The sequence below is a fragment of the Grampus griseus genome, assembly GCF_964374135.1.
Source record: "Grampus griseus genome assembly, chromosome: 1".
NCBI lineage: Eukaryota > Metazoa > Chordata > Mammalia > Artiodactyla > Delphinidae > Grampus > Grampus griseus.
The window spans coordinates 20,346,272-20,373,822 of record NC_139017.1 but is presented as its reverse complement, the minus strand read 5'-3'; the positions used below and the strand labels follow the sequence as shown (position 1 = coordinate 20,373,822).

Below are 27,551 nucleotides of genomic sequence, written 5' to 3'. Positions count from 1 at the left end.
CCACGTTGTCTGAGTGAAACTATCTTCTCTTTGTGTATCTCTGGCTGCCAGAGTCAGTCCTTCAGAGGTGGCAGTTGTGCTTCATTATGATGTTGGGCCAAATTCTAATATGTTTACTTAAGTCAGTTGAGATCTCTGAGAATTGATGCTTTTGGAAAAGGGAAACAGCTAAACAAATTGGGAATTTGAATACTTGAGAAAAAAATTGTTTCCAGCCTTGTTGAGATATAATTGACATATATCATGTAAGTTTAAGGTATAAAATGTGATGATTTGATGCATGGATGTATTGCCAAATGTTTACCATAATGAGGTTAGTTAATGCCTCCATCCCCTCACATAACTACCATTTTGTTGTTGTTGTTATGGTGAGAATGTTAAAGCTCTATCCTCATAACAGTTTTCAAGTTAACAGTGCTATAGTCACCATGCTGTACATTAGATCCTCAAACTTACTCATCTTATGATTGAAAGTTTGTGTCCTTTGACCAACATTTCTCCATTTCTCCACCCCTCAGCCTGTGACCAGCATTTTACTCTCTTTCTATGGGTCGGATGTTTGTAGATTCCACATAAAAGTGAGATCATACAATATTACAATTTTCTGTCTGACTTATTTCACTAAGCATAATGCCGTCAGAGCCCATCCATGTAGTCACAAATGGCAATATTTCATTCTTTTGTGTGGCTGAATAATATTCCATCGTGTGTGTGTGTGTGTGTGTGTGTGTGTGTGTGTAACATTTTCCTTATCCATTCTTCCATCAGTGCTCACTTAGATTGCTTCCATGTCTGGGCTTTTGTGAATAGTGCTGCAGTGAACATGAGAGTGCAGATATCTTGTCGAGATAGTGATTTCACCTTCGGATATATATGCAAAAGTGGATTGCTGACTCATATGGTAGATCTATTTTTAATTTGTTTGAGGAACCTCCATACCATTCTGCATAGTGGCTGGACCACTTTACATCCTGAAGAGAATGTACACCAGCAGTATACAAAGGTTCCTGTTTATCCACATCCTCACCAACACTTGTTATCTCTTGTCTTTTTGATGCTAGCCATTCTGACAGGTGTGAGGTGATGTCTCATTGTAGTTTTGATTTGTATTTCCCTGACAGTGATGTTGAGCACCTTTTCATGTGCTTGTTGGCCATTTGTGTATCTTCTTTGGAAAAATGTCTATTCAAGTCCTCTGCCCATTTTTAATTGTAATGTGTTTTTTGTTGTGTTTGCTATTGAGTTGTATGAATTCTTTATATATTTTGGGTATTAACCCCTTATCAGATACTTGATTTGCAAATATTCTCTCCTATTCAGTAGGCTGCATTTTCATTTTGTTGATGGTTTCCTTTGCTGTGCAGAAGCTTTTTAGTTTGAGGTAGTCCCACTTGTTTATTCTTGCTTTTATTGCTTGTGCTTTTGGTGTCACACCCTAAAAAATCATTGCCAAGACCAATATCAAGGAATTTTTTTCTCTATTTTCTTCTAAGAGTTTTATAGTTTCAGATCTTACCTTTAAGTCCTTAATCCATTTTGAGTTAATTTTTGTGAGTGGTGTAAGTTAGGGATCCAGTTTCATTCTTTTACATGTAAATATCTAGTTTTCCCAACAACATTCATTGAAGAGACTGTCCTTTGCCCTTTGAGTATTCTTGGCTTCCTTGTCAAATATTAGTTGACGATATATGGATGGGTTTATTTCTGGACTCCCAGTTCTGTTCCACTTGTCTGATGTGTCTGTTTTTATGCCAGTACCATCCTGTTTTGATTACTGTAGCTTGGTAATATAGATTGAAATCAGGAAATGTGATACCTGTAGCTTTGTTCTTTCTCAAGGTTGTTTTGGCTATTCAGGGTCTTTTGTGGTTCCATACAAATTGTAGGATTATTTTTTTCTATTTTTGTAAAAAATGCCATTGGTATTTTGATAGGGATTGCATTGAATCTACAGATTGCTTTAGGTAGTAAGGACATTTTCACAATATTGACTCTTCTGATCCATGTGTGAAAATGTTTCAGTGTTTCTAATGTTTAGGTGGAACTTTCTCCTTTAATAAAAGCCTTATCCAAAAGAATTGACACGCTCCAAAATGTTATGACATCTCCCTCTCTCTAGTATATATGAGACTAAAAGCACTTTCTCAATAAAATTTTTAAATGCTTTGCTTTTTAATTTTTTTTCAGTGCCTCCAAACAAAGTTTTATTGGAACATTGCCACACCCATTCATCTCCATATTGTCAGTAGCTGCTTTTAGTAGGACAGTGGCAGAGTTGTGATAGAGACCATATGGCCTGCAAAGCCTAAAATGTTTACCCTCTGATTTTTTGTTTTTACTTTTCCTATTTTCCAAATATTTTTAAATTGCGGTAAAATATGTATAACATAAAATGTGGTATTCTAACCATTTTTAAGTGTGTAATTCAGTGGCATTAATTACATTCACATTGTTGTGTAACCCTCACTAGTATTTCCAAAACTTTTGCATCACCCCAAATAGAAACTCTGTACCCATTAAGCAATAACTCCTCATTCCCTCCTCCTCCCAGGCCCTGGTAACCTCCGATCTGTTTTCTGTATCTATGCATTTGCCTATTCTAGGTATTTCATATAAGTGGAATTGTATAATATATGTCCTTTTATGTTCTGCTGTTTCGCTTAGTATAATGTTTTCAAGATTTATCCATGTGTTGGCATGTATCAGACTTTATCCCTTTCTGTGGCTTAATACAATATAATATTCTATTGTATGTATCTGTGAAATTTTGTTTATCCTTTCATCTCTTGTTTGGTTGTTTCCACCTTTTGGCTATTGTGAATAACACTGCAGTGAACATTGGCGTGCAAGTATCTGTTTGAGTTCCTGCTTTCAATTCCTTTGGATATATACCTAGGACTAGAACTGCTGGATCACATTTTTGTCATATATACAAATACATATATTACATATATATATATATAAAGTATGTATGAACATATAATTCTATGTTTAACTTTTTTAGGACCCACCAAAGTGTTTCCCATAGTGGCTGTAGCATTTTATATTCCCACTGCTCTCTAATTTTGAAAAATGATTTTACCTAGTTTAGGATTCTTTTCAGATTTTATTAATTTAGGAAAACTTTTTTGCTTCTCTTATGTGCCATGTTCTCCCTTATGATCTTATTTTCTGGTAGACCACATACATTACAAGTAGAAACTAAATGGAGGCAGCATATGGTTCTACTTTAGGAAGAATTTTGTAAGTGAACAATTGGAAAAAGGGAATAGTCTGCCTTGGTGTTGTGTGCTCCCATTTTCTTCTTTCAGGGAGAAACTGGATAGCCATTTGATTGGGGAGGGAAGGTAGAGTTTTAAGTAAATTATTGGCTAGATCCTTTTAAGCTCATGGAATCTACTCAGTTGAAGTAAAGAAACCTGAGAGGAACCTTATTTCATACTCTGGAGTCTGAGGGTGGTAGTTAGGATAGGCAATAAAACATGTTCTGCTGTTAACAATTTTAAAAACACTTGCTGCTGTTTTCCAGACAATGTGCTAGCCGTGGTTCTTGCAGTAGGGGGAGACAGGCATGTAAATGGAATAAATGGTTATGGGTGCCATAGTAGAAGTGTACTGTACAGGGAGAAGACAAAGTGGAAAATGGTCGGCTCTCTGGAATTTTGGAAAGGGCTGGGATTGAATGAATAGGGGAGTCGGGAAAGAAAGGAAGTGAGGCTTGAGATGAGTCTGATAAAGCTAGTGGGTATTCACAGTGCATACTGCGGGAAAGAGTAGTCTAGCATGGCAGGAGATAATAAAGAGTTTAATAGCTCTGTGTCTAATGCTTTAGTTACTCTAAAAATCATGTGGGTAGAAGCCAGGGGAAGCTGAACTCTGTGTGCCATTTCTAAGGAGCTTAGATTTTTATTCTATAGGCAATGGGAACTGTTGAAGGATTTTACACAAATGACTAATGAGATTTCCTTGGCGGTCACGTGGAAGATGGATTGTAGTGGGGGCAGGATTAGAGACACCAGTTGAGAAATTATTACAGTAGTTTAAGATGAAGGTTTGAACTCTGACTCTGTTCAGATGATTAACTGTACTTCCCATTATTCTCCTCCTTAATGTCCTCCCTATTTGTATTGCTCGTTCTTTGTGTAATTATTCTTTTTTTTTTAATTGAAGTATAGTTGCTGTATAATACTGTGTAAGTTACAGGTGTACAGTATAGTGATTTACAATTTTTAAAGCTTATACTCCATTTACAGTTATTGTAAAATATTGGCTATATTCCCTGTGTTGTACAATGTATCCTTGCAGCTTATTTTACACATATTAGTTTGTACCTCTTATTAAGATTACCACACCTATATTGCCCCTCCCTTCTGTGTGGAATTATTCTTATTGCTTCTCCTGTATCAGGCATACACTTTCCATTTGAACCAGTGCCATTCTTCAACACCCCTTATTAAGATGTTTTCTCTGAGTTTATAGAACATGTATAAAATAATTTATTGTCTGCTATGGGCTAAACTAGGTATTAGGTGGTATACAAATATATCATCTCACTTAATCCCCTTAATGCCCTTCAAAAGGGTTAATAATAATTGTTCCATATAAAAGAGGAGACTCACAAAGGGTGAGAGTAACTTACTCAGGTTTATGTAGCTTTAAAGTAGCATTTGAGCCCGGACTCTGTCTTCAACGTCCCTGTTCTTTTCACACTGCCTTCTGTTTGTAAGTTTATATAATTTAGTTCTCATTTACATAATGATAATTTTTCATTTGTCTTTCTGCTAGATTGAAATTTTTGATGAGGACAATATTGCTCCAACATTTGTGTTCTACCAAGGTCTTAGCCTGAATGTATCATATATTTACTGAGCTTTTTGACTAAGGGTTATTTAATGACCTATATGACGGTGGGCTTTTTCTTATTGTTGCAGATCTCCTTACAACATGCATTATACCTTCTGCATCATGGTATGCTTGAGGATGCGAACAGAAATCTCAGCCAGGCAGAGACATGGCGATACGGTGAAAAGTCGTCTTCTCAGGAAGTGTTAATCAACCTTATTCAGGCCTATAAAGGGCTTTTGCAGTATTATATTTGGTCTAAAAAGAAGATGGAATTGTCTCAGCTTGGTGAGTGAATATGAGTAATAAGTAGTAAGACTGACTCAGAGGGACAGAAGGGGTCTGGAGGAGTAATCTAATTCCCCTACTTCCAAGCTTGGCTTTATCTAGATAGTACAGAGAACAGACATTTCTGTGGATGTAAAATTCTTGATCATCCTTTATAAAATTTCTGATATTTAAAAAAACTTTTCAGACATCAATTAGGTGATTCATAGATTAAGTTCATGACCATTTTAGATTCACTGCTTTCTTAAACATGATTTCTACGATAGGTTACAAATTTTCTTCAGCAGGCATTACTGCATATAAGAAGCATTATTTCCTGTGTGTTTACAGTGGAGTTTAGTTTGTTTCATAATGTTGTTTCTTAGGAAAATACGTTTAAAGAGTAGGGCAAGATAATGTTGTTTCACTTTTGTATAAAGGTCAGAACAGACAGTTTTCTTTCTTTACTGACCACCCCAAAAATTGACTATGTGTTCTCAAACTGACTTTCCGTGGTGATGTCATCCTCTCCTGTCCCTAAATTTCTGTTCTTTGGAGCTGTGTGATCATTCTCTGTACTTTTTTTCCCTTGTATAGTTTTTCTCCATAACTCCTCTAGGAATGACCCCTTCCTTTCTATTTTCACATCCTCCACCCAAGTCTCAGTTCTGACATTTATCACGTCATTTGTGTTAAGCAGTGTTTCCTTACTGTCCTTATGTGATAGTATTTCCTTGGTCTCTGGGCATGTGGGCTCACTAATCTCAAAATTCCCTCCTGTTTCCCATCTTTTTTTTTTTTATTTTTTTGCGGTACGCGGGCCTCTCACTGTTGTGGCCTCTCCTGTTGCGGAGCACAGGCTCCGGACGTGCAGGCTCAGCGGCCATGGCTCATGGGCCCAGCCGCTCCGCGGCATGTGGGATCTTCCCGGACCGGGGCATAAACCCATGTCCCCTGCATTGGCAGGTGGACTCTCAACCACTGCACCACCAGGGAAGCCCCTGTTTCCCATCTTTGATCTCCCCCAAGACACTTCTGAAATGCTGTCTTCATCATGATAATATTGTGAGGCCTTTGTGCATTCTCCTCCTCTAGAATGCCATCTGCCCTTCAAGACTCATTAGACCCCGCCTTATTTTACCTTAAGTCTAACGTATCAGCTGCATGTTCAGCCTATATCATTTGGCTCTTCACCTCTTGCTTTTTAGTCATTCTAAGTTTTTTCATGTGTGTTTTTTGTTGTATCTCCCTGTCTAGACTCATCAGTCTTTTGAGGTCATATATCTGTTCTCTGTTTCTTTTGCTAACCTTGCCATAATGCCTGCCGTAAAGGCTTGCTGATACTGATTTAGGTAAGTTTTAAAGTCAGTATTTACTTTTCTTCCTACACTTTAAGTAGAACTCAAGCAAATATATGATGATTAAAGCAGTTGGAATGTGGCATTTACACCATCACTCCCATGGATAGATAATTCAGTACCTTCTGCAGCTGACACTCTTCTGTAGCAACAAGAGATAAAGATGGGATAATATGTGGCGCTCTTTAGATGGTCTTTAACCTCATGTGTCTGTTTAATGAGAAAAAAAAGTTAGAACTAGTTCTGTATAACCAGCTCATAAGAATGGAACATGTGAATGTATGCTCAGAGCTGGTTTGGGATTTTTCCTTGCTGCTGTGGCCTGTGCTCGTTAGCTTTGATGCACTTGGCGGCTGGGAATCCCCTTCCATGGCAAATCCATACCTAACTTGTACTTACTCAGGGATCTGCCTTTCTTTCTTAACCATTTTTTTGGATATCATTTCATACCTACTTTCCTGTTACCACTTCATTTCCAGGTTCATATTGATATTTATTCAATTGACCCACTGGGAAGAGAATACCAATCCCTGTTTGGGGGTGGGGGCTACTTTTTTGGCCAAAAAGTGGCACTGGTACCAAAAAGTGTTTTGTGCTTCTATCAGCTGTTGCTTTCGAAAGACTGATTCTCTTTTTAAACCTTTAAGATTGTGAAATATATCCTGAAACAGCGTGTAAAACAAATGTCTGGTAGAATGGATAATTATAAAGCAAACATCCATGTAACTACACCCAGATTAAGGATCACAACATTGCTGACCCCCTAAAAGTTCCCCATGTGTGCCTAATCACACCTCCTCCCAGTGTCTCAAGAAGACTGTCCTTACTTTAAGGGTAATTACTCTCTTGTTTTCTTTAAATACTTTTACCACTCAAGTATGTATCTGTAATTTAGTTTTGCCTATATCTCAGTGTCATATTTCGATTCACACTGTATATATTCTTTTGGGGCCTTGCATATTTTGTTCAGCATTTAACATGTGTTCATATAGTTGAATTAGCTCTAGTTTGTTCATTTTTATTGTTGTAAAACCATACATTGTATGATATTCATGCAGTTTATTTATTCCTTCTATATTGATGGCCATTTAGGTTGTTAATAGTTTGGGGCTATTATAATTAATGCTGCTTTGAAATTCTTGGGCATGTGTAGTGATACACATATGTGTGTATTTCTAGGAGTAGAATTGTTGTCACAGAGTATGTGTGTCTTCAGCTTTACTGTATAATAGGCTGAACTCTTTCCAAAGTGGTTACCAATTTATATTCCACTAGTAGTCTGATTCGGGCTTTCTTTTGTCTGTCTTCTCCTCATTATTTGTTATTGTCAGAGTTTTCATGTCACCCAATTTATTGGGTGTGGTAATCATGTTTTTTTTTAAGAACAACAGCTTTATTAAGAATTGAGATCTGATTCTTAATATGATTCACCCACTTAAAGTATAAATTCAGTGGTTTGTGGAATATTCATAGTTGTGCATCCATTACCACAATCAATTTTAGAACACTTTTATCACCCCAAAAAGAAACGCTGTAGCCATTAGCAGTAACTCGACTCTTCCCAGTTCCTCCTGTCCTAGGCAACCACTAAACTACTTTCTGTCTCTAGAGATCTGTCTATTCTGGACAGTTCATACAATGGAGTCCTAAAATATGTAGGACTGACTTCTTTGTTACTGACTTCTTTCACTTAGCCTTATGTTTTTAAAGGTTCACCCACATTGTAGCATGTAATGGCACTTCATTCCTTTTTATTTATTTTATTTATTAATATTCCATTGTATAGATATACCACATTTATGTATCCATTATTGGGTGATGGACATTTGGGTTGTTCTCCGCTTTTTGGCTATTTTGAATAATGTTGCTGTGAACTTTTGAGGGACCTCTGGACTGTTTTCTTTCCAAAGCAGCTGTACCATTTTCCATTCCTACCAGCAGTGTATGAGGAGGGTACTAATTTCTCCACGTCCTTCCCAACACTTGCCATTATCTGTCTTTGATATAGCTGTCCTGCTGGGTGTGAAGTAGTATCTTGTGGTTTTGATTTGCATTTCCCTAGAGGCTAATAATGTTGAGCATCTTTTCATGTGCTTGTGGGCCATTTGTATATCTTCTTTGGAGAAATTTGCATTCAGATCCTTTTCTCCTATTTTAATTGAATTACTTATTATTTTATTATTGAGTTGTAAGAGTTCTTTATATATTCTAGGTACAAGTCCCTTTTCAGATAGGTGTAGGATTTGGAAGTGCTTTTTTTTCTATTCTGTGGGTTATCTTTTTTACTTTCTTAGATGTTTTTTGAGTCACAAAAGGTTTTAATTTTGATGAAGTTGTTTGTTTTTTCTTTTGTTGCTTGTGCTTTTGTTGTCGCATCCAAGAAGCCTTTGCCTACTCCAAGGTCACGAAGATTTAGACTTATGTTTTCTTCTGAGAGTTATATAGTTTTACAGTTGTTTTCTAATTCATTTTGAGTTAATTTTTTCATATCACGTGAGGTATGTAGGGGTTCAACTTTATCTTGCATGTGGGTATTCAGTTGTTCCAGCATATTTATTGAAAAGGCTATTATTTTCCCACTGAATTGTCTTGGTACCCTTATCAAAAATCAGTTGCCCATATATGAAGTTTTATTTGTGGACTCTAAATTTTCTTCCATTGATCTATATATATCCATACTTATGCCCATATCACAGTCTTAATTACTGTAGCTTTATAGTAACTTTTGAGGTCACAGTGTGAATCCTCCAAATTTGTTCTTCTTTTTAAAGATTGTTTTGGCTATTCCTGGTCCCTTGCATTTCCATATGGATTATAGGATCAGCTTGTCATTTATGCAAACAAGCCAGCTGGGACTTTGATAAGAATTGCATTAAAGCTATAGATTAATTTAATAAATCTTCCAACCCATGAACACAGGATGTCTTTTCCATTTATTTAGGTCTTCTTTAATTTCCTTGAACAATACTACTTTTCAGACTATAATTTTATGTCTCTTTTGTAAAATTCATACCTAAGTAGTTTATCGTTTTTGATGCTATTGTAAATGACATTATTTTCCTAATTTCATTTTTGGATTGTTCATTGCAGGTGTATAGATATACAATTGACTATTGTGCGTTGATTTTATATTATGCAACTTTCAACTCATTTATTAGTTATAATAAGTTTTTAATGTATTCTTAGGATTTTCCATGTACAAGATCATGTCATCTGCAAGTAGAGATAGTTTTACTTCTTCCTTTCCAATCTGGACATTGTTTGTATTGTTTTCTTGTTGAATTGCCCTGCCTAGAACCTCCATTATAATGTTGAATAGAAGTTGCAAGAGAGGACATTCTCTTTTGCATGCAGTCATTCACCATCAATTCTGATATTAGTTGTGGGTTTTTCATAAGATGCCCTTTATCAGATTGAAGAACTTCCTTCTTTTCCTAGATGTTCAGTGTGTCTATCATGAAAGGTTATTGAATTTTGCCAAATGCTTTTTCTGCAACAATTGAGATGGTTATGAGGTTTTTGTCATTATTCTGTTGATTTGGAATATTGTATTAATTGATTTCAGATGTTAAACAACCTTGCATTCCTGGAATAGATCCCACTTTATGTGTTGCTAGATTCAGTTTGCTAGTATCTTGTTGAGAATTTTTGCATCTATACTTATAAGAGATATTGGTCTGTAATTTTCCTGTGTTGTCTTTGTCTGGTTTTGGTATCAGGGTGATTCTGATCTCATAGATCAGTTGCGAAGTGTTTTCTCTCTGTCCTTTTTTAGGGGGAGAGTTTGTGATGAATTAGTACTATACTTGAAGTGATTGTTAGAATTCACTAGTGAAGCCATCAGGGTCTGAGCTTTTCTTGTGGGTAGGTTACTGAGTACTGATTCTGCAGAAGTCCTCAGTACTGAATACTTTAAAAAATCTTTTGTCTTTGGACAGATGAGGATGATTATGCTTACAACACAGCGTCCCAGAATATGCTCAACCACAGCTGGAAGACATCTATAAACCTTTGTGCATTGATTCAGATTCCTGGAGTTTGGGACCCTTTTGTGAAGAGTTATGTAGAGGTAAGTAAACTTTTCATAAGGTTTTATTAGTTTCATTTTGTTATAAGCTTAATCTTTATTGATCAGAAAGGAACTAATGGAAAAAATTGTTTAAAAATTAAAAGAATATGATGCTTCTTTTTGGTCTGAATAAGTTTTGTTTATTTTACCAATATACTGTAAACGTTACTGTGTTTATTTTCACCATTGGATAATGTGTCATGGCCAAATACAGTAGTCCCTCAGTATCCATGGATGCTGAAGTCCCTTGCTTTTTGAAAGTTTCATTAGTGCTAAAGTGATAATTATGCTGTCCGAAGATAATCTCTGAAACCGTATGCTAGTGAATCTGGAAATTCCTGTGTCAGGACGGGAAGGAATGAAAGGAAAGGAATTATAATTCCTTATGCACTCCTTTTGTGGCTAAAGTTATGTAGGGCACTGAGGTTAGTTGCATCGTATGGTCTTTTTTTGGTCCTAATGTGCCCTACTTTGAAGACTTTATTTCTCATAGGAACACTTCTTATGTTGAAGTTGCTGCATTTTTCAGTAACGAAATATGATAAGGGAAAAATGGGAAACCATGTAGGCCTTTTTTATGATCTTCTGTGTTCTATGGAGGTTGTAACATATGCTGTTGGAAGCAAAAACTGGCATCACTATTGTTCCCTATATAGTAAATGCTGTTTTTCAGTTGTATGACTTTTTTTGTGCTTATCAATAAAGTTAAGTTGTACATGATATTTCATATAGCTATCTTACAGAATTTAGCTAAGATATCATGACTTATTTTATATAGATGCTGGAATTCTATGGGGATCAAGATGGAGCCCGAGAGGTGCTTACCAATTACGCCTATGATGAAAAGTTCCCATCAAATCCAAATGCTCATATCTACTTATACAACTTTTTAAAGAGAGAGAAGGCACCAAGAGAGAAACTGATAAGTGTGCTTAAGGTAGAGAATTTTTATGTCAGTGTTTGAACAGGGTTGGGGATCTACTTTAAGACATTCTTAGGTCACTGCTTCCCAACTTTCATGTTGTAACATCCAGAGAAAATGACAGTGTATGTATGGCACACTGAGGTAAAGACAGGAGGCTGCAGCCTCCCGGCAGACCCCCCATCACTACCATTCCCCCATCTTCTGCCCAAGTGAGACGGAGGGGAGAGGATCAATATTTCAGAAACTGTTTTGTCACCCTCGTTGGAAAGTTCTGCATTGCTTTTTTTTAGGAAATCATCTTTATTGAAATTTAACTTACATACAATAAAACAGATATTTTAAATGTACACTGGGATGCATTTTTACAAATATATGCATCCATGTAACACCATAATAATTAAGATATTGAACATTTCCATCACCCTAGAAAGTCCCTCATTTCCCTTTGCAGCCAAGCTGCCCATGTACTCTTGGCCCCAGGCAGTCACTGATCTGTTTTCTGTCACTATAGATTAGTTTTATCTCTTCTAGAATTTCATATAAATGAAATCTGACAGTATGTACTCTTTTTTTTTTTTTCTTTAGGTCTGGATTTTCTTGCTCAGTAGAATGTTTTTGAGATTTATCCATATTATTGTATCAGTAATTTGTTCCTTATTACTGCTGAGTATTATTCCATTTTTATACATTCACTTCTTGATGGACATTTGGGTTATTTTCACTCTTTGGCTATTATGAATACCACTGTGAACATTCATGTACAAGTTTTTGTGTGCACATATATTTTCATTTTTCTTTGGTAGTTACCTAAGAGTGGAATTGCTGGAAGGTATATGTTTAACTTAAGAAACTGCACAACTGTTTTCTGAGGAGACTATACCGTTGACATTCCCACCATCAAAGTATGAAAGTTCAGTTTCTCTTATTTGTCTTATTGATTTGGAAGTTTTTTTATATAATCTGGGTACAAGTCCTTTGTCAGGTATATGGATGGTAAATATGTTCTCCCAGTCTGTGGCTTGCCTTTTTGTTTTCTTTACAGTATCTTTCAAAGAGCAGAAATTTCTAATTTTGATTAAGTACAATTTACTCATTTTTCTTTTACAGTTAGTATTTTTTGTCTAAGAAATCTTTGCCTACTCCAAGATAATGAAGATTCTCTTCTGTGTTTTGTTTTCGAGAAGTGTTACAGTTTTATGTTTAGGTCTGGGACAGGTTTTGAGCTAATTTTTTTGTGTAGTGTGAGGTAAGGGTCGTTGAAAAGACTATCCTTTACCTGTTGAATTACACTGATAACTTGGTTGAAAATCAATTGACCATGCATATAGACTCTATTGTGTTCTAGTGATGTGTATTTCCATTCGTATACCAATACCACACATCCTGACTATGGTAGCTTTACAGCGAGTCTTGGAATCATGTCATGGAAGTCATACAAATTTGTCCTTTTTCAAAATTGCTTTTAGCTTCTCTAGGTCTTTTGACTTTTCATGTACATTTTAAAATCAGTTTGTCAGTTGCTACAAAAAATATCTTGTTGGGATTTTGAATCTGTAGATCAATTTTGAGAGAATAGACATCTTAGTAATACTGAGATTTCCAAACTGTGAACATGATATGTCTCTCCATTAATTTAGGTATTTTATTTCTCTCTGAAATGTTTTGTAGTTTTTAGTGTATATATTTTGTTAAATTTACCCCTAAGTCTTTCAAGTTTGGGATTGTTACTGTATATGGTATTCCTTAAATTTTTTTTTATTGTGGTAAAATATATGTAATATGAAATTTACCATTTTAACCATTTTCAAGTGCACATTTTTTCTTGTTTTTTGGCCGCGCTATTTGGCATCTGGGATCTTAGTTCCCTGATCAGGAATTGAACCTGTGCCCCCTGCATTGGAAGCTCGAAGTCTGAACCACTGAACCACCAGGGAAGTCCCTCAAGTGCACATTTTAATGGCATTACCATTAAGTACATGCACAATTTTGTGCAACCATCACCACTGTCTACTTCCTGAACTTTTTCATCATCACAAACAGAAACTCTGTATCCATTAAACAATAGGCTCCCCCAACCCCTAGTAACCTCTATTCTACTTTTTTTTTTTAAAATATATTGAAGTATAATCGATTTACAATACTGTGTTAGTTTCAGGCATACAGCAACCTCTATTCTACTTTCTGTCTCTTTATAAGTTTGCTCATTCTAGGAACCTCATCTAAGTGGAATCATACAGTATTTGTCCTTTTATGTCTTGCTTATTTCATAATGTTTTCAAGATTCATCCATGTTATAACATGTATCAGAATTTCCTTCCTTTTTAAGCCTGAATAATATTCCATTATATATATATATTATACAAATATATTCCACATTTTATTTATCCATTCATCTCTTGGTAGACATTTGGGTTCTTTTCAGTTTTTGGCTCTTGTGGATGACTCCACTATGAGCATTGGTGTACAGTATGTGTCTGAGTCCCTGCTTTCAGTTATTTTAAGTATATACCTAGGAGTGGAATTGCTGGATCATATGATACTTCTTTGTTTAACCTTTTGAGGAACCATCAAGCTGTCTCCATAGCAGCTGTACCATTTTACATTCCCACCAGCAGTGCATGAGGGTTTAAATTTCTCCACATCCTCACCAACACTTTGTTACTTTTCTTTTTTAAGAAGTTGATAATAGATCTCCTGAGGTGTACGAAGCGGTATCTCATTTTTATTTTGATTTGCATTTTCCTGAGGGTAGTGATGTTGAGCATCTTTTCATGTGCTTAGTGGTTATTTGTGTGCCTTCTTTGTAGAAATGTCTGTTTACATCCCTTTTTTGAACTAGGTGTTTCAGTTTTTTGTTATTGAATTTAGGAGTTCTTTATATATTTCATGGTCAGTTTCTAATCATATTTTAGAGGAAAAAGAAAGGTCCTTTTCAGCCTATACAAATGACTGAGAAAAATCCTTTTCTACGTCTTCCTTTTAAAAAGCCAATTAGCTCTAATCTGTACTTGTATAGTCATCAAAATTGACATCAAACCTTCAGATGCGGAAACTGTACATTTTATAAAGTTTTCAACAGGCTTTGTTTTACTGCATAATACTTAAAAAAATGTTTTTAAAGAAAATCTGGTTTATTCTTGATTCAAGGCACTTTACATTTTCTTAACAGCTTTTTTGAGATAGAATTTACATAACATAAAATTCACTGTTTTAAATGCACAATCCAATTTTTTTAGTATATGTACAGTGTTGTGCAACCATTATCATAATCTATTATAGAACATTTAATGACCTCCCCCCCCAAAGAAATACTGTGCCCATTAGCCCACACCTACCCTCTCCACCCAAACCCTAGGTAACCACTAATCTATTTTCTGTCTCTATAGATTTGTCTGTTCTGGACATTTCATATAAATGGAGTCATACAATATGTGGCCTTTTGTGAATGGTTTCTTTCACTTAGCATATTTTTAAGTTCATCCATGTTGTAGCATGTGTCAGTACTTCATTCCTTTTTACGTCTCAGTATTATTCCACTGTATGAATATACAACATTTGTTTATCCATTAACCAATTGATAGACATTTGGGTTGTTTTTACTTTTCAGCTATTATGAATAATACTTCTGTGAACTTTTGTGTAAAACTTTTTGTGGGACATACGTTTTCAGTTCTCTTGGGTATACATACCTTGAAGCTGAATCACCAGAATATGCTAACTTTATGTTTCACTTTGTGAGGAATTGCCAAGCTGTTTTGCCAAGGAGCTGCACAACTTTACGTTCTCCCCAGCAATGTATGAGGGTTCTAATTACTCCACATCCTCGCTCATATTTGTTACTGTATTATTATTATTATTATGGCCATCCTAGTAGATGGGAAGTAGTATCTTATTGTGGTTTTGATTTGCATTTCCCTAATGACTAATGATGTTGACCAACTTTTCATGTGCTAATGGGCGATTCGTTTATGTTCTTTGGAGAAATATTCCTTTGCCCATTTTTTAATTGGGTTGCTTATCTTTTTGTTGTTGACACGTAAGAGTTCTTTATATATATTCTGGGTACTAGACCCTTATCAGGTATATGATCTGCAACTATTTTCTGTTTTCTCCCTTTTTGTGGGTTATCTTTATCTTTCTTCATAATGGGTTTTTTTTGGCTGAGTGGTGCGGCTTGCGGGATTTTAGTTCCCCCACGAGGGATTGAACCCAGGCCCTCGGCAGTGAAAGTGCCGAGTCCTAACCACTGGACCACCAGGGAGTTCCCTTAATAGTGTTCTTTGAAGCACAAAAATGATGCATTTTGATAAAGTCCAATTTACTGTTCTTCCTTTGGTTGCTTGTGCTTTAGTTGTGTCATATCTACGAAACTATTGCCTAATCTAAGGTAACACATATTTACACCTAGGTTTTCTTCACAGTTTTATAATTTTAGTTTTTACCTTTAGGTCTTTGATCCATTTTGAGTTAATATTTGTATGTGGTGTGATGTAGTGGTCTAGTTTCATTCTTTTGCCATGTGGATATCCAGTTGTCCCAGCACTGTTTGTTGAAAGGAATTTTCTTACTCCCATTGAATTGTCTTGGCACCATTGTCAAAATCAATTGATCATGGATATATATGGTTTATTTCTGGACACTGAATTCTGTTCCATTGATTTATATGTCTATCTTAATATCAGTACCACAGTCTTACCTGCAAACTGCGTAATATACTTTTAAAGTTGCTATTTTAATTTTACTCTTCAAGATTTCTCTTTACCCATTTGTGCAAGAAAATACTAAGGACAGTTACAACAAAAGCAAGATGCTGAACTTCACTCAGGTTGTCATTCATTAATGGTGTTCTGAAAAGACTTTAAAAAAATGGAATAGAAAATAACTGTATTCAACACTTATCTTCAAGACAAGATAGATTTAGAGAAATTCTGGTTTTCCTTTTGAAAAATACAGTATTTGAAATTAACTCAATAAATGGGTTTAAATAGATTGAACATAGCAGAAGAGAGAATTAATGAACTGTGTAGAAAATCAGGCTAAAGAAAGAAGAGCAAAAAGGATAAAAAGTGCAGAAAAGAGTGTACAAAGGACTTGGTGAAAGGTCTGAACTACTTGTAATTGGAGCCCAGGGAAAGGAGAGAGAATGGGGTTCAAAGGCAAACAAACAGGCAGAGACAATATTTAATGAGTCAATGGCTAAGAATTTTACAAAACTGATGAAAGACTTCCAGAGTTCTGATAGTGTTCTATCTTTTGATCTGGGTGCTGATTATGTGAGTATGTATAACTTGTGAAAGTTTATTGAATGGCACACTCATGATTTGTGTACCTTTCTAGTACATATGTTATATTTCAATAAAATATTTTTTAAAAATCTAAGTGAATTGAACCATATACAGAATTCCCTAAATCAAAAAAGAAAATGTGATTTTGTAAAAACTGAGTTTTAATAATACTCTCTGATATTGGTATATTGATCATGTTGATTGATCTCTAATTTAAAAACTATTAAGAGAAATGAACAAATTTACTTTTCATTTTGTGGGAAATTATTTCAGTGTAAGTTTAAATTACCTCAGCAGCAGACAGAATAAATTCATCTCTAATATTAAATGTGTTTAAGTGAGAAATATACTTTCAATCCTATTTTTTGCATATTCATAAAAATTGTCCATCCTATTTTTAGAAAGAAAAACCTTTAACTTGTCCCTATTGTGTAAAAAGATTGTAAAAATATTGACTTGAATACTCTTAATGTACTGTGTTCCTGAACACAATCTTCCAAAATAACTAGCCTTGTCTTTTTTTGGGTTTTGTTTTGTATATTCTGTGACCTTTTGTGATCAATAAATATTAAATATCTTTCCTATGTGATATTGATTCTCTTTTTATTTTTTTTCCTCAGTCCTGGCTACTGAAAAGAAATTAAGTTTTTAAGTGTGGTAAACAGTATAAGTATAGAGAAAATAAAAATGTCTCCGTCTATCCACATCCCCCCACCCTCCCAACCAACTATCTTGTTATTAGGAGGGATTTTTTTTTTTTTAAATAGCTTTACATAGAACACCTTTCTATACCATAATTGAACTGGATAAAAGCAAAGTATCTTTTGGGCTTCCCTGGTGGCGCAATGGTTGAGAGTCCGCCTGCCAATGCAGGGGACACGGGTGCGTGCCCCGGTCCGGGAAGATCTCACATGCCGTGTAGTGGCTGGGCCCTTGAGCCATAGCCGCTGAACCTGCGCGTCTGGAGCCTGTGCTCCACAACGGGAGAGGCCACAACAGTAAGAGGCCTGCGTACCGCAAAAAAAAAACAAAGCAAAGTATCTTTTAAATCCTTGATTCCTTTACCAAGGGCATATTAGATAGTAAGAACTTTATTTGAAAGTAAGCTGAAATTAGAGATCTCGCCTTTCGAATGTGTAAAAATTACAAGATTATCTTTTCTTCCAGATTTTGTATCAGATTGTACCATCTCATAAACTGATGTTAGAATTCCATAGATTACTGAGAAAATCAGGTAAGTAGTCTGTTTTAAATCTCTTTGTGCAGACAAGCTATAGACTGTGGCTCAGCAGACTGTGGCTATGGGCCAGAACCACCTCTTGCCTGTTTTTTTTTTTTTTTTAGTATTTCTTTCTTTCTTCCTTGCTTCCTTCCTTTCTTTTCTTTCTTTCTTTCTGCATTGGGTCTTCGTTGCTGCACCCAGGCCTTCTCTAGTTATGGCAAGTGGGGACTACTCTTGGTTGCAGTGCGTGGGCTTCTCATCGTGGTGGCTTCTCTTGTTGTGGAGCACGGGCTCTAGGTGCACGGTCTTCAGTAGTTGTGGTGCACAGGCTCTAGAGCGCAGGCTCAGTAGTTGTGGTGCACAGGTTTAGTTGCTCCGTGGCATGTGTGATCTTCCTGGAACAGGGGTAGAACCTGTGTCCCCTGCATTGGCAGGCGAATTCTTAATCACTGCACCACCAGGGAAGTCCCCTCCTGCCTGTTTCCATAAATCAAGTTCTGTTAGAGCACAGCCATGTCCATTTATTTATATACAAAAATATAAAAGCAGTCTATGGCTGCTTTTGCCCTATGACAGTAGTGTTGAGTAGTTATGACAGCCTGTAAGGCTTGCAAAACTTAAATAGTGTCTGGCCCTTTACAGAAAAAGCGTGCTAACCTCTGCTATAGAATTTAGGCAATGGTTGCAAAAGAAAAACGGCTTCAATTTATATGATTCAGCTTATTTTAATCTTTACTGGGATTCACCTCAGTATAGAAAAGAACATAATTCTTCATAGGAAATCCGCTTGCTAAGTCCAGTAGGTACTGGGACTACCTCGGTTCTTCTCGTAATAGAAGAGAACATATATAAAATGCCCAAATAGGGCCGGTACCTTAAGTAATGTTCTCAGTAGTATAAACCCATATAGAGGTCAGACTCACCACCCTGCCTTCATTAATGTGGACTAAATTATCAAATTCTTCAGATTCATCACAGGAGAGTATGATCATAATGAATTGTTTTAAACTGTTAAACTAGAAGGCTTATGATTCAGTGATACTGTATCAGTGGAATATAATCTTTTAGCTTTGTGCTCTTCAGTGCTTTCTGTAAACTCTAACTGTTGTGACCATTGCAGAAAACGAAGAACACCGTAAACTGGGGTTGGAGGTATTATTTGGAGTCTTAGATTTTGCTGGATGCACTAAAAATATAACTGCTTGGAAATATTTGGCAAAATATCTCAGACAGACTTTAATGGGGTAAGTAAGAAACATACAGTGTTTATTACTGGATCAGCATAAATAATGTTTTATAGTATTTTAGCTAATAAAGTTCTTTGTTTATGTTTTTGGATTTCTTGAACTGTGTCTTCAGCTGTTTTCTTCTGAGTACGTCAGAAGAGCAGGAAATAGGAAGTCACAAGTAAAACATACAAAAATTCTATCCGGACTTTTTGTGCTATCAAAATGGGTAACAGCCCTTACCACTACTCTGCTAAGAGCTAAGTTTGTGCTTTCTAATTGGAAATAGGGACCAGAAGGGGTCACCTCCACTCTTCACTAGATTCTTTGTAAAGCTGTTTGTGATTTGTGTCATCAACTTGTAAGATCACATGGGAAGCAGCTTTTCTCCCAACAGTTCTCAGTCATTTTCAGTGGGTTTTTTTAGGACCTCATAAAATCGTCATGGTTATTCATTCAGCAAATATTTATTAAGTCCCTTGTGAGCTGGGTATCTAAAGCTATCCCTCTGATCAAAATAATCATCAGGGCCACATTTTGAGTAAAAGAAAAGGAGTGGCCCTTGTCATTTTTACCTTGTGTGTGAGAGAATAAAGGATATCACAAAAATTAAATTTCATTGATTTATTATATCCATTTTAGTTGCTTAGGAAATTCATTATCAGTGGGAACTTGCTTCAGGCTTCAGACCTGACTTGACCTTAGAACAGTCTTGATTAGGAAGTATTTTTGGTGTGATATGTTGATGTACTCCCTGTAAACCACTTTCCAAATCTAAAGCACTGTACAAACCCTTACTAACCCCAAGGTTCTTGAAGGCAGAGAAATGTGCTGCTCACTTTTTAAACCTCTAGAAGTTTTGCCACAGGGGCAAATAGGTACTAAATAAGTCTTTGCTCTATTAAATTATTGAGGAATACTTAGCACTGCCTGGGTTCAACTGTCAAACCTATGTGTTTGTATAATAATGCCATCTTAATTTGGATAGTAATTCTTTGTAGCATATAATTTTAAAGTAAGGTTTTAAAGTAACTTTTAAGAAATAAATAACAATAGCTAACATTTGTTGAAAATGTACTTTGTACCAGACAGCATGCAAAGAGCTTTATATGACACTTGCTATACTATGGACCAGTTTAATCCTAATAACAGTGCTATGAGAGGGGCACCATTAATATCCTCAAGCAAATTGAGGCTCAGAAAGATTCAGCAACGTGCCGAAGATCACATAGATAGTAGATGGAAGATCTGGGATTTGAATCTGAGATTTTGACCTTAGAGTCTATGCTGTTAACTGCTGTGCTGTACTGAACTGGCTCTTTCATTAAATGGAAAATGGGACGTGGAGATCAAAGAGGACAAAAAAGGATTTGCGTTCATGCGTGTGCTATGCCATGGCTATACTTGGAAGCTAGTTTGGAAACATCTTCCTTGTCATCTTTCCACAGACCCTACTTAAGTTCAGATTCTGACACTATAGGTCTGTCTCCATCACTGACCTTCCCTTTTGACACTTTTCTTTTCCAGGAGTCATCTTGCCTGGGTTCAAGAAGAGTGGAACTCCAGGAAAAACTGGTGGCCAAGCTTTCACTTCAGCTACTTTCGGGCAAAAAGTGATTGGAAGGAAGATAAAGCTTTAGCTTGTGAGAAAGCTTTGGTAGCTGGGTTATTGTTAGGAAAAGGTACATGTTTTGTTTTCTTTTTATCTAGCCATAGCTTTCAGGTGATTTTGAAATTACAAAGTGTGACCATTCATTCATATTAGAGTTTACCTAAACAGTATCTAAGGGTATTATATGATGGAAAAATAACTGCTGAGTGTAAAAATGAATACTGAATTCGGGCCAGGTGATCTGCTTGTAGGGAATTTCCATGGATTGGAAACAGTGATTTCATATTGTTGATCGTCATTGGTTTTTATGCTCTAACTTGAGTATCTTTAGGGGCTATTAAGATAAAGGATGCACCGTTTTCACAGCAAGTGACCATTTGGCTGTGCTGTAGAGAAAGTTTACTGAGATTTTCTACTATATTAGACATAGAAAAATATTCTTTATTGACCTCATTTTTTTATGACAGCTTTATGTTATTTATATTTACTTACCTGTTGCTGTAAGGATGAGATATTTTCTTCCCTTCAGAAAAGAAAAAAAAAATACCTCCTATTAACTTACTTAAAAGTCCTCTTAAAAGAAAGGGAAATTGGTCTTTTCTTTGGGGAATATCTTGGCTGTTAAAACTCTTACCTGCTTTGTACCACTGAAATATAGAAAGGTAGCCAGTACTGAAATGAGACTGCCACAGAACGTGTCCAGAGGTGAAGAAAGTGACCTCACAGTGGCCATGAGTAAGCACTATGTGGCCAGAGAGTTTAAAGTATCCTAAAGAGATTCTTCAGGTCGGTTTAGATATAATTTGTATTGATTTGGAATTAGTATTCTCAGTTAATGTTTCAGATGATTACTTAGATTAGTAAAATACTGATTTTATGGGAGGAAAAGGATTAGCAAACATGAAAGTAGTTTTAAAAATTTCTCTCTTATGTACTGATGACAAGAAACAAATGTGATTTGGACTGTGACTTTCTACTTTATGAGTGTAGAGGTTCCTGGTACAGATATCAAAAGGTACCTGGGTTTGAGTTGGGTCGGGAGACCTGGGTTAACTTCCAATTCTGTCCCTTACTTGCCATGTCACTTAGGTCAAGCAGTTAACCTTTGGGATCCTTCTGTTTGAGATGGGCAGTGTAACACCTGCCCTATTTGCTTACAGGATTGTTAAGCATCACACAAACATCACATCAAAGTGCTTTATACATTCTGAGGTATCCTGCAAATATCAGGCATAAAATGTCTGCGAATGGACTCACCTTTTCTTCTTTCAGGGTGTTAGTATGGGGGTTGAGTCAGTCTATTGGGAGTTGTGCTGGGTTTTGTTCTTGATCTGGTTACCCTCAGTACCTCCTGGGATTCGAATTTTAGTCGTGGCCTCCGTTTGCTTTGAGCTTGGAGTAGGGTACGGTGGCTGCCCTTCCTCCCATGCTCTGCTCAAGGTGAACCAGGCCCATTTCTCCTTGGAGGGGCCTTTTCTCCCAACAGTTCAGGCTGCTTGGCTGCCCTGTGACTTTAGCTTGGTGGGCTTGAAGTTAGGAATTGTAGTTTATTTGGCTTTTTCTCTGTGTTAGATTGGTAGCAGAGTTTTTTCCAGTTTTCTGTATTCTAGACTGAAGCAGAAATCTGTGTACAAAGTATTTTGTTTTTGCTAAAGTGGTAGATGTGTTTAGAAACACAAATTATTATATAACACCACACACGCCACTGCTTCCCAGCTAATAAAATATTAGCAGTTCTCACTTTACTATTTTCAGGGATAATAAAATTGTTGCTCTAGGGCTTCCCTGGTGGCGCAGTGGTTGAGAGTCCGCCTGCCGATGCAGGGGACATGGGTTCGTGCCCCGGTCCGGGAGGATCCTACATGCCGCAGAGCGGCTGGGCCCGTGAGCCGTGGCCACTGAGCCTGCGCATCCGGAGCCTGTGCTCCGCAGTGGGAGAGGCCGCAACAGTGAGAGGCCCACGTACCGCAAAAAAAAAAAAAAAAAAAATTGTTACTCTAGGTACAATATATATTCTAGCAAGTTCCCAGAGACTATGAATAAATGCAAACTGAGACTGTAATAAAATTAATTTTTCCTATGTTTTTTATGATCTCATTTATTAAATAGAGAAAATCTCTTATAATATCCAGTTTACGTTTTTCTTACAGGAATTTGATTCATGTCTCTGAAATACTTAACTAGTGATCCTCTTAGCATTGTAAGACTACGAAAAGCAGGTAGAACTTCTGATGAGCACCTTTGGCACCTTTGGCATATCTGCATGATCACCATCCAGCTGCCTGCTAGATGGCGGGAATGACTAGATTAAATTTTTGATTTCTTCTAACCTGTGATTTGTTTATTCTAATTCTTCACATCAGGGTTTTCTACAGAGAACTTCCTTATTGTCATAAATGCATCTTTGGCTCTTTTACCAACTTATCATTGAGAAGGGAGCTCTAGTAGTTTGCTTCTGGAGAAGGCTCATTTAATATACGAATATATATAATATGCATATCACCTTAACTAAGGTTTAGGAGGGAAGGTAGAAAACAAGCTAAAGTATATGCTTTAATTATGACGCATCAGAAATATTTTTGTACGTAGGAAGCAGTACATTTCATTGGTGACAGCTCTGAGAATGGGCTTAGACATATCGGTGTAGATAATACAAATCCTTCTACTTTTAGAATCATCAGTATGCCAGAGTTGAAGCAAAATTTTTAAAATGTAGAAATATACTTGAAGAACTTGATGATAAGTATTAAAACTTTTTATTTTGCCTTGTTTTGTTTCTTAGGTTGTAGATATTTTCGGAATATTTCAAAACAAGATCATCAAGTCTTAAAGAAGAAAATTAAGCAGATAAAGAAATCAGTGAAAAAATACAGCATTGTAAATCCAGGACTCTGATACTGAATTTTAGTTACTTCAGATTAGTAGCTACAGAGTAGTAACTCAGTTGATAGCTTTAAATGTATTTATTTATTTGATATTTTAAGAAGGTAGCTTATTTGGCTATGAAAAAGTTATATTTTCTTTTACTATCGGTTATAACTGAAGAAACAGTCTCATTGCCTTTGCTCTTTGTAAATATATTTTTCCTTTTTTTTTGTACTGTTAAATGTAACATTTATTAAGGAATAATCTTCAAATAAAAATACATTTGTTTAATCAGAGCATATAGCTCTACAGCAGTTATTGCTGTTTGCAGATAATTTGCCTCTGATAATTGTGTAATGAAATATAACTTGTGGGACTGTTAAATGAACATGTGTATTCTTTTAGATGCAAATGATCTATGTTAGGTTTACCACCATGAAGAACATATTGGTGATGAGTTCTGTTGAGGAAACAGAGAAGGATTTAGAAAAGAACTCCTCCTCTTTCTCTTTTGGTAGTAAGACATGGCAGTGTGGGGTTAAGTGACCTCTGGTAGAGAGCTACCTTTGACTCTGGAGGACTCATTTGGGTCAGAGAGGGTAGGAGGGGCCTGGTTGCTTTTAGCTGGCACTGGCCTAACTTTAAAGGATTCTAGCTTTGTTGGTTTTGCTTGTTTGCCTTGCACAGCAATCTAAGACATGTTCTAGAACTACTGTGTCCCTCTCCTTTCTCTTGGAAACCAGAATGCAGCAGTAGGTAGCTGGACAGTGGAGAAATAGTGTCCCAGGGTCATACAGGAAGCCCATTGGAAAGCTTTGCTCAGAAGCCAAGAACAACTTTCCTGGAATATAAGCTGAGCTTTCTAATATGTTGTGGTAACTGGTGGAGTAAGTGCTTCTTGAAAACTGTCTTGGTTCATATACATTTACTGTTCAGATAACTAGTATTTGAGTTCCATGAAGGCTCCTTAACTTCAGAGCAAGTCCGATATTAAGGTGGCAAACCACACGTTTTCCCCATTGGCTTATATTCCTACCAATTTCAAACCATCTGTCAGAAAATTAGGGGACAAATTATGCTTTGTCAATAATTCGATATTTTATACTTCGTAAATAAATGACTATCAACAAATAACTACCCAACTTTATAATATTTGTGTGAAACAAGTAGGTGCCCCACAGAACCAAAGTAAAGCAAGTGAAAACTACCAATGAATAGGGTCGGCTTCACCACTGAGAGTCCATGCTTGGGTGGTAAAGGAGTTCCATATAAGATCAACACTATAAGGGTGAAATTCCCAGAGGATGTGGACAGAATCTCAAAGCCTAAGCCAAGATCGTCAGGGCATCTACTCCCTGAAACCTATAGTCAAAAACTCTAAAATAGGATTTATGAATTCTCATGGTCCCTAGCAGGATGGAGGTGAGAATGAAGGAGAAATGAGTAGATATGGTTATCAAATGTTTGTATCTAATTGTGCAATAAGAGCAATGTGAAACTTTTTCCAACTGTGAAATTTTTTTAAGCCCACTAAAAGCTAGTTTCATGAGTCATAATGGCTAAAATTTATCAAGCACTTTGGGCTTTACATTTCATCATCTCATCACTGCAGTCCTATGAATTATCCCTATCTTAACAAGAAAGAAAGTGGTGTCTTCAGAGATTAAGTCACTTGCCCAGGGTCACAGCTGGTAGATGCTGGCTCCAGGACTATAACCCGATCAGTGTGGTTCCAAAGGTCACACTCTGTGCTATGTGTACTGCCTTCCAGTTTAGTCATGTTTATAACCTGTAGTGCCCTGAGCTAGGGAGCAGGAAAAAGAATAGAGGGGATCCATCACCCATCCTTTCTCCTGGGCATGGAAGGTTCCCTCTCTGTGTCCTCACTGATCCCTCCCCATACAGACTCTTGTGAAATCACCACATTGTTTAATGGTCTTTGTACATCTGTCTTTCTCAGTAGTATATTACCTAGCCTTAATAATCTCCATATCACCAACACCTAACAGAATTTCTGGCTTATTAAATATTGAGTAGAACTGAATGAAAATTTATGAAAGCTATGGACTGAGTGCACCTGTCCCATAGGCAGTAATAATCTTGGTGAATTTCTGCCAAGGGTAGGGCCTCAGGAGACTGTTAGGTTTGAATCCTGGGTTTATCATATGCTTTCATTGTTTCTTTACCTACAGAATGGAGACAAGTAAAATTGATTGCTGTACTTTCTTTTTTATTTTTATTTTAATATTTATTTATTTTGGTTGTGCTGGGTCTTAGTTGCAGCATGCAGGATCTTTAGTTGCCATATGCGGGCTTCTTAGTTGTGGCATGTGGACTCTTAGTTGCGGCATGCATGTGGGATCTAGTTCCCCAACCAGGGATCGAACCTGGGCTGCCTGCATTGGGAGTGCAGAGTCTTACCCACTGGACTACCAGGGAAGTTCGTGTACTTTCTTTTTAAAAAAATACTTTTATACATCATGATGGAATGAGAAAAATCTGGGATGTAATTCAGAACACCTAAACTTCCTTGCCATCTTTTGCGGTCACCTAAAGCATGACCCTAAATGTTTCATGAAACCTCTCAGACTTAAGCCACTTGTCCATACATTGGTAATGGCATATCTACCCTGCTTAGCTAATAGAATTATTGTGAAGATCACATGAGATGAAGTGAGAAAATACTTCATAAACTATAGTACATAATACAAATGAGAAGAATTGTTAATACTTTCCCTGAGCTTAAACGTGCCTGCTCATTTTCAGACTGTGAGAGAAGGCAGATAGATGCCAGAGAAATCAGTAAACTATATGCAAGAGTACTGAGCTGGAGCATTTCTTTTTATATTTTCTCAATTTTATTCCATGACCTGATTCTAGGATAAACACCAGAACTTAACCTCACAATATCGTTTTTAAAAGGCACTTGCTGGGCTTCCCTGGTGGTGCAGTGGTTAAGAATCCGCCTGCCAATGCAGGGGACACAGGTTCGAACCCTGGCCGGGGAAGATCCCAGATGCCGCAGAGCAGCTAAGCCCGTGCGCCACAACTGCTGAAGTCCGTGCGCCCTAGAGCCCACGAGCCACAACTACTGAGCCTGTGCTCTAGAGCCCACGAGCCACAACTACTGAGCCTGCATGCCACCACTACTGAAGCCCGTGTGCCTAGAGCCTGTGCTCTGCAACAAGAGAAGCCACCGCAATGAAGAGTAGCCCCCGCTCGCCGCAACTAGAGAAAGCCCGCGTGCAGCAACAAAGACCCAACGCAGCCAAAAATAAATAAATAGATTTATTTTTTTTAAAAAAAGGCACTTGCCATAGGAAACAACGTGTGTGTGTGTGTGTAACTGCTATGGGATGAATTGTGTGTCCCCAAAAAGACGCATTGAAATCCTAACCCCCAGTACCTCAGAATGTGACTTTATTTGGAGATTGGATCTTTATAGAGTTAATCAAGTTAAAATAAGACCATTAAAGTGAGTGCTAATCTGACTGATGTCTTTATAAAAGGGGAAATTTGGACACAGACATGCACACAGGGAGAAAGTTGTATGAACACAACGACAGATATTGGGGTGATGTTTCTACAAGCGAAGGAATGCAAAACATTGCTGGTAAACCCTGAAAAGCTAGGGGAGGGACGGGGGCCAGATTCTTCCTCCTGGCCCTCAGAAGGAACCCACCCTGCTGACACCTTGATCTCAGACTTCCAGCCTCCAGAACTGTGAGACAATAAATGTCTGTTATTGAAGCCTCGCAGTTTGTGGTACTTTGTTACGGCAGCCCTAGCGAATTAATACAATAATTTTTAAAGGAAATATCATGCCTGCTTCAAAAGTGAGAGCTAAAGTGATTTCAGATACTCGGTCTTGGCCCAGCTG

At 36.9% G+C, this 27,551-nt stretch overlaps 1 protein-coding gene across 2 annotated transcripts in view; it reads left to right on the top strand.

Moving 5' to 3' along the window:
• The window catches only part of TAF1A (TATA-box binding protein associated factor, RNA polymerase I subunit A), a 34,258-nt gene extending 10,320 nt beyond the window's left edge, over positions 1-23,938 (top strand). For both annotated transcript variants that reach the window (XM_082672078.1, XM_082672079.1), the window contains exons 5-11: positions 4,932-5,130; positions 10,406-10,536; positions 11,315-11,473; positions 17,914-17,980; positions 19,089-19,212; positions 20,722-20,876; positions 23,589-23,938. In XM_082672078.1, the coding sequence (XP_082528204.1) occupies positions 4,932-5,130; positions 10,406-10,536; positions 11,315-11,473; positions 17,914-17,980; positions 19,089-19,212; positions 20,722-20,876; positions 23,589-23,701 (948 nt within the window). In that variant the 3' untranslated portion in view covers positions 23,702-23,938. The remainder of the gene's footprint in view (positions 1-4,931; positions 5,131-10,405; positions 10,537-11,314; positions 11,474-17,913; positions 17,981-19,088; positions 19,213-20,721; positions 20,877-23,588) is intronic.
• The last annotated feature ends 3,613 nt before the right edge of the window (positions 23,939-27,551 follow it).